We start from the raw sequence: 8,185 nt of genomic DNA on the forward strand, positions 1-8,185 counted from the left end.
TCTAGATTGGTCCAGCTCCCTCTGCTCTCTTTTTCTTTCCCTTGAGAAAATGTGCTGCAAATACTTGAACCACAGGACTAATCACAGTGAACACTATAATAACAATGGATTGTATCATTGAAATTAATCCACAAGAAACAATATCATACAAAAGTAAGTGCAAAATAAAGTTGGGGGCAACAATGCCAAGCACAGGATTACGGAGAGGAGATTCATGGAAGGAGACACTGACTGAAGCAACCTCTAGGTGGCAGTATTTGACTATGTCTCAAAAGTCACAGTGACTATGTTTATGTTGTCCAAATATCAAGGAATACAGGATAAATCTGCAAAATTGGATCAATCGAAGCATTATTTGTTGTTCTGTTCTGTTAGTATAGGGATGTTGTTTGTTAATGTTTGTCAAGGCCGGTATTACCGTGTTGTAATTTACCACCTCACTGCCTTCTATCAAATTGTAGAGTGCTGCTCGCAACGCATACAACAAACCACGGGGTGATCATTTGGTGTGAGAGATCAAAACAGAAAGGACAAGATAGCGATACCCTAAAACTGTACGCTCCATTTGTTCTGAGATGGACAAGTTGGTAAGTTAAAAACTTACACAGCAAACAGGGAAACAGAAATTTCAAAAGTAAAGAACATAACTGCCTTTCCTGGAAAACAGTATCTATCAAGAGTGATCGGACAGTTATTCGTTTAAGGAAGAAAAGTGCCTCCAAGATGTGAAAGGAGAGAAGAAGAAAGCTATCAGAGCATAGACTGGCAAGATGGTGGACGCAGGAGAAAAAGTATTAGGTGTGTATCATTTTGAGAGTCTCTGTCTCCCTGTGTCTTTCATGCAGACCCATGGAAGGGGAAAGTGATGGAGGCAAGGACGGAGGAGGTGGAGTGATGGGCATCAGGCTCTTCAGAGGATGTGGGGACACTGGTGGGGGGAGGGAGGAGATGGGTGGCAGCACGCTGCTTTTCTTTCCATCCAACAAAATCTGCGATCGGCTCGCCAGGCGGGATTCCTTCCCGATGCTAAACTCATGCTCGTTTTCGTTCTCCGAACTGCAGTCGCTCAGATCTGTGATCTCCAGGTCTGAGTCAGACTCTGGGTCCTGCTTCACCCCTCCTCTCCTCTCTGTGGGGCTCTGCTGGCCTGTCCCAGTCACGGCTCCCAGCCCAACCGGTCCCAGCCCCAGACTCAGCCCTGAGCCTGGAGGATTGGCCTCCACCCTTTCCCTCTCTCCCAGTGTTGCACCACTGCCAATGTCCGTCCGGCCCATCGATAGGCTCCCTGGGTAAGGAGGCAGGCAGAGTCTGACTGGTTGACCACCCGCTGTGCCGTTTGTCCCTGCGGTTTGCCCTGCTGCTCCCCTCTCACCCCCACCTGCCTCCCCTGGAGGGAGCAGAGAGGAGAAGGGGTGAGGCAGCTGAGAAAGACTGCTCTGCAAAGGGTTTGGATAAAACTGGGAGGGGTAGAGGGAGCCAGGGGGCAGTTTGGGGCAGTTATTGAGAGAGAAGGCCCCTGGGAGATAGGGGTTAAAGCCCCAAGGGTAGTCAAAGGGTGGGTTGCGAGGGTACGGGCCCAGCAGGGACGGGGGTTTAGAGTAGCATGGGGCACCTAGGACAGAGAAAACACAGACATGGTGGTTAGCGCTCAGGAGGGCCAAAGGTTTCCTGACATACAACATCCAAGTATGTTCACTAATTATGCTCAGCAGTATTAGCAATTCTAATCAGAAGCCACAGGGGCCAATTCTGGCACGGTTGCTTTCAACAAAAGCATGATGGTTCATTTATGCATGCCAGTACTGTGCAACTCCACACCGTTGCAAACCAGATGTGAACACAAAGATTCTGCACTGCAGAGAAAAGTAAAATAATAATAACAAAAATGAAACAAGTATAAAAATGCATCAAACAACTATATTATAGTACTGTATTATACTGTGTGTTTGAAGGAAAACGTCTGGAGACGGTGCCACAGTTTTGTTGGCACCCATCCCAGTGGTTACAGTCACCAAGTTGAAAAATAAGCTCCAGTAATGTAAAGAATGCAGCAGCAGAGAAGTCCGTGTGCTTCCTGAGGTTAAGTGACTGACAGAGAGGAAACTTGCAAATTGTCGATCTCTTGTCCCCTGATGCCGACATGGTGATGACATGTCATCGAATCATTTTAGATTAAGCAAAATCCAGAAGGTGTAGCAAAGTAAATATTGCACCATATTTGAGTTCAGTTCCTTGTAAGCTTCATTTGATAACAGAAAAGGGGAGCAGAGATTTGAGGTGATGCTCCAATTCAAATTTAATGAACAAACAAAAGCATTGCCTCTCGACCTACTGTACTTCCTTCCAACTGACAACCAACTCAAAGATTCTCTCTCTCTGCTGCACCCTCCTCCTCCCAGTCTTCCTCTTTCTCTCTCCCTCTCCCTATCACTCTGTTATTTACTATGCAGGGCTAATTTGACAGTGGTGAAGTCTCTGCGTGCTGGGCCAGGAGTAGCTAGCAGACACATGAATATTGAATCAGTCAGGCAGGCCTCACTTGCTTATGAAAACACAGTAATGGGTGCCCACAGGCCACAAACTGAAGCCTGCACCCTCAATTAGGGCCTTCCTGCCTGGGAAGGGATTAGGACAGCGGGGACACATGGGAGGGAGAGGAGGGTGAGAAGGGAAGAAAGGGGGAATAGGACCCGAGGACAAACAGAGTAGGGAGGGAGGCTGTATGATGAAGAGTGCATGTGTGTGTGAGTACATCTGTTTACACACTAAACTCTAGCTCTGCACAGTCGTACACATTCTGATGCACATATAGCATGTGTAGGAATACAAACAAAGGCAGAGGCTTTAACACAAGTGTGCAATCACATGAGCACACACACAAACCCACACGCACACACATGCTGAAAAGGTGGATGATTTCTCCAGTGTTGGACTTTGTTTCTCAGCATTTCACAGCTGATGTACATTATTCACAAGCTAACCTGGCCTCTCTCACCTGGAGCACAGCCTCACTATGGGCTGCAAGGGGACAGCCATCTCTCTCATTTCCTTTAACAATAAATGTTCATGCTTCCCCATATCCTTCTCCTTCTCCCAACTCTTCTCCTTTCCCTCCACATTTTCTTTCTTTCTTTGTTTAGGAAGGTCTGCCTTCTGTGTTTACACTGCCTATACACCTCATACATTTTTGTACAAGCTATCTTCTTCCTTTTGAACACACTTTGACTGTGGGATAGTAAAAGATTCCTATTTTTGCTCTAGCACTTAGTTTTTGACTAACTTTTCTGCTCCTATCACCTCACCTGAACTGAGGAAAGGAAATGTGTCCAGTCTCAGCTTGTCTCCTTCAGGCCCCGCTGCAGTGGTCCCTCGATCAAACAGAGAAGTTCCTCTGCCGGAGTCTGGCAAACGAGGAAAAAGGGACTGTATGGCCTGAGCAAAAGACAGAAAAAGAGAGATTAAACATTAATTTGTGCCATGAAAATAACTTCCTAAATGAAGCACTTGTATTGCTACGAATCTGCCCTGATAGCATCGGTGTGTTGTGTTTGAAGTTAAGTCATATACTGACAGAGGCATCCTGCAGATTGTGATGCAAACAGTGATACAGTCACAGCAAGGACAGGTTAAAAAGGAGCGCCATGGGACTGGAGGTAATATGGGAGGTTGGAGGACGCAGAGGCTCAGAAGCTCAAAGGCAGGAAGAGCACAGAGTCAAATGGAGACCAGCGATTAAGATTTGGGGCACAAAGGATAAATTAGAAGAAGAGAGGGATTGTGGGCCAGCTTGTGTGAAAGGACAAGAACGAATAGGACTGAGATCTGAGAGAATGGCATCCATCCTAGATGCAGAGCATCTGTACGTGTATTTTATTTATTTATTTATTTATTGTATAAAATGAGTGAAGGAGAAGGAGGTAAGGTAAAAATAAATGAAACAGTTGAACCTCAGGAATCACGGGGACAAAGGGGGGATTTTTTTTCCCTAGCAGGACTGTGGATCAATAGTATCTGTCACCCCGCAGCCCTGAGTTTGAAAGGCGAGACTGTACTCCCAAGCTGCGAGATCTGTGTTGCTTAACAAACCGCATTAATGACCCACCATTGATCTGATCTGACGCGACCCCTTTGCTTTCTATTTCTTTCATTTTCAATCGATGACAGATGGATACGCCATCGGAGACGGGGATGAGAGAAGGAGGGGATAACGTCTTCTTTTGTTTTAAGGACAAGTTAAAACCGTCCCCCTTGACTGTCTCCTTCAGAGCCTGTGTCGCCTGATCCCATCTTAAGGATGGCACAGACAAATGAGGGATGATTTTCCCTTACTGTACTTTCAAGTTACGTGCACCCTCCAGGACATAAGTTGTTTAAAATAAAATTATCTGCACCCTAACAAAGATTTCTGTGGCTGCATTCATAATTTCACATCGGATTTAAAAAAATGTAAATTGACTGATTCATTAATTAATTTTTTCTAAATGTTTTTATCAGTTTAATAGAACCGTAAGTCATAACATTATTTTTTTAGCTACATTAGCACTTTTCTTCACGCTTTGCTCTTTCTGTGTTTTGATGCAGTTTAGCCCTGTAAATATTTTACAATCTCTCAGGGCAAATAATAAGTGAATTGTATACGACTATGAACACCAATAGACACAGTGAATAAAAGAAATATGATGAATACTAACACTCTGTTGTAAAAACACACACGCACGCATGCAAATCCAGGCGAATAGATTTCAGCACCCTAAATTAAATGACTATTAATATAAAATTAAAGTAAAACTGTGTTCTGCTATTTCTCCTTGTTTGTTGTTACACCACCCAGTGTACAATCAGTTGAATCAATGGTGATTTCAGTCTGTATGAGTCATTTCTTAAACTGGGAATTTGTTAATTCTACATAAATTGATGCTGTATTATTAGCTTTTGAATCTTACAACATATACCAAATTACATCCCACCATTCGTACCTCAGGGCTGCAGTCTGGTGCAGTGGAGCCCCCGTTGAAGTGATTCTGGGCCAGAAAGAAAGGAGAGTTGGCCATGTCCAGGATCGGGTAGTTCACCAACACCACCTTACTGAAGTTAAACTTGTAGGTGAAACGCTTCCCTTTGGTTTTGTGTAAAATGCGCTTATTGTAGTAATACCTGCACAGGAGGAGAAGAGGATGGAGGAGGAGTGATGGAGTGAGGGGATAAAAGATAAAAGAAAAAGGAAGAGGAAAAGGAAAAGAGGAGGGAAGGATTAATATAACGCTCACATCAAGGTTTCATGTTTCATTGTGAACAGAAAAAAAAATAAGTAAACAACTTCAGCGCTGTGGGGCGAGAGCTATGCTGATTTCCCACTGTTTTTATTCATCTCCTCCTTCCTCAAATCAATTCATGTCTGACTGCCTGGATTCAATACAATATGGTTCTTTAAAGGGAAATTTTATTCAGCTCTTAACAGACAAAAAAATCAACACGCTGAATCCCTTTAAGCTACAAGACCCATAACATACAGTGAAAGTTACGCTACAGAACGAAGTAACAAACACAGTATCATACATACAAATGCTCCTTCTGTCATTCACAAGATTATTCATCTATTTATAATGTGTCACTGGTATTTACATAGATTATTATATAATATGACATGGATTATGTCATAAAAATTGACTGAGTTCCTTCAGTCAATGCATTTGAATAATCAAAAGCAGTCTGGACTCTAAAGCTGACATGGAAATGCAAGTGACACACAGAATCTGTCACTGTTTCCAGCAGTAAAGCGCATCTAGAGGTGGGACAAGAGAAGTCTCCATGGTAACGACCCCAGGTGTCTCCCGCTGGGCATGTCGAGCTGTCGGCATGTGGGCTTCCTGTGCCACCCACCGAGGTGTCACAATGTACAGTCTGCCAGGATGCAGGCTGATCAGCAGTAAAGGCAAAACACGGAGCCATCTGGCTCAGGTAAAGGAGCTGGGTGCTCAGGTGGGGGAGGTAGGGGGGGAGGCTGCAAATTGAAAAACCTGCAGATGTGTTCTCGCGAGATAGTCTAAACAGCATGTTGTTGAGCACCTACACTCACTCGTTTTAATGTTACACAGTAAATGCACCAAATGCAGAACGCATTAGACACCGTCAGCATTAAAACACTCATGAGTGGAGCTTCATTATGCAGACGTACTGTAGCAGCATGTACGTATCAGCATGTATCCACAGTGGCTGCACCCAGTGCAATGATGTGTACGTGTTTTGCTTTGCGTGGCAATTGTGCCGTGGCCCTTAATTGAGCAATTAAGTGAGGCTAATTAAGAAGGCTAATTGTGGCCCCAGCCAATTCATAACAATTAGACTCTGACGACAGCCCCCATTAACAAGAGGCCGAAGGAAAACAGAGGGAGGAGGGTGGGGGAACAAGATGGGGGTAGTGTGTATTTGCATAAAAAAACTGTGCATGCAATTGGGGGAACAGTGAACTGCTGAGAGGGTGTGAATCATCATCAATTTAATCATCGTCGGCAAGTTCGGTGCCGAGTAGTTACCCTGTTCTGAGGAAGGAGTCCAAGCAATTTCACACTGGGGCTTAATTTTGAAATCCCTATTGAATTTTTTATTTGGCAGCTCAATGGTGAACTTTCCATTAGGATGTCCACAGATAAGGAGAAATTGAGGGTATTGACGTTCCCGAGGAAAAAGTCCCACCTTTATCTTTCCATTTTTACCAACATGGAAAAGAGAAACGGGAGGATTCAATCCAACAAGACAACAATTTATGTAAACAGTGGTGTGATAAAGATCTGGGTTTATCTGATGGCAGCAGTGTTATTGCTTGACATTCAACACGTCGTCTTGAAATTCATGTACAGTGTAATGCATTTTTCTTGAAATACCTCAGCGCCCTGCTCAGCTTGTCATAGTTCATGTGAGGTTTGCATTTCCTTATCCCCCAGAGCCGGGCCACCTCGTCTGGATCCTTGATGACAAACTCTCCATAGTCTCCCTGCCAGGCGATCACCCCCTGATACTCCTCCTTCTGCAGCAGCTCCAGGATGAAGTGCCACAGCTGGATCTGTCTGGATCCAGGGCTCGACTCTGGCTTGTATGCCCAGTCTGGGAAGGCGAACCCTGGGCAGAGGGAGGAGGAAAGAGAACATGAGGGTAAGGCCTGTCGTACGTCCCGCTGCCTGCTGGGAGTGGGAGTGGGGGTGGGCGTGGGGGTGGGGATCGCTGTCTGAATGAACGATGAGTGATGGAGGTGAGGGATGATGTGTTTAATATCACAGCACGTGCCTTGAGCAATGTTGGTCTGTGCTAATGCCCTCTAGCCTCAACAGATTGGTCAGTGGGATGATGACAGCTCACTGGGAGAGATCTGATTGATGCTGTTTGGGTGTGAATTCTAAAAGCTGACTGTATGCACGTTACTTATGCAGTTAGGTAGCTCTTTGACTCACCCCAAAATGAATCTGGTTCTAACTAGCCTTGTAAAACATTAGATATACAACCAATTACCACCAGAGGCTGATCAATGGGCATGTTTTTAAATAGGTGAATATTATATTATATTTGGTTTATTCCAACATGTGGTTATTATGATAATTGTGATGTTTCTCAAGTTTTATCTGAACTGTTTTCTCTTTTTTAAATACAAACTTCAACCAAACCACAGGCACAGCTGTTAACAGGCTCTCATGATGGTGGGACTAACCTGGCGTCCACAGAGCCGGCACCGGGGGTAGCAGCAGATCACTGACGCAGTTACAGTCCATGCCTCCACTACACCTGAAACGAAACACAGAGGTGGCACAGGAGGAAAAGAAAGTCAGACTTGACATTGGAAACCATAAAAACAAAGTCAACTACCCAGCAAGTTTATTCCAGTGCGATGAAGTGGAATTTGAAGAGAGCTAACTTTTTTTAGGTTGAAAATTTAAGTATTGCATAAGGGTCTAAAGGCGCAATACGAGTTCAAACATACCTTAAATCGATGTGAAATATAGCAAGGTTATGTTTTATATGTCTTTGGCAGAGATCAGGTGTTTGATGGATGTGATCTTGTGTGGCCACCTGAGGCTGTGTCTGATGCAACAGGGTGGACATCCCTATAGTGCATTTACGAAAAGGAGGAATTAAAGAGACTTTTGAAAATCAAACCGAAGTTGAGTCATATTATCCATTAAAACAGGGTTTTTTA

At 44.3% G+C, this 8,185-nt stretch overlaps 1 protein-coding gene across 1 annotated transcript; it reads right to left on the reverse strand.

Moving 5' to 3' along the window:
* Nucleotides 1-794: 794 nt before the first annotated feature.
* Nucleotides 795-7,770, reverse strand: erfl1 (Ets2 repressor factor like 1). Its single transcript, XM_026372961.1, has 5 exons — nucleotides 7,700-7,770; nucleotides 6,882-7,116; nucleotides 4,977-5,154; nucleotides 3,303-3,432; nucleotides 795-1,612 (listed from the first exon to the last, which is right to left on the reverse strand). The coding sequence occupies exons 1-5, from the start codon at nucleotides 7,758-7,760 to the stop codon at nucleotides 795-797; spliced, it is 1,422 nt and encodes a 473-aa protein (XP_026228746.1). The 5' UTR covers nucleotides 7,761-7,770.
* Nucleotides 7,771-8,185: the final 415 nt, after the last annotated feature.

This window comes from Anabas testudineus, chromosome 16, assembly GCF_900324465.2.
Source record: "Anabas testudineus chromosome 16, fAnaTes1.2, whole genome shotgun sequence".
Taxonomy (NCBI): Eukaryota; Metazoa; Chordata; class Actinopteri; order Anabantiformes; family Anabantidae; genus Anabas; species Anabas testudineus.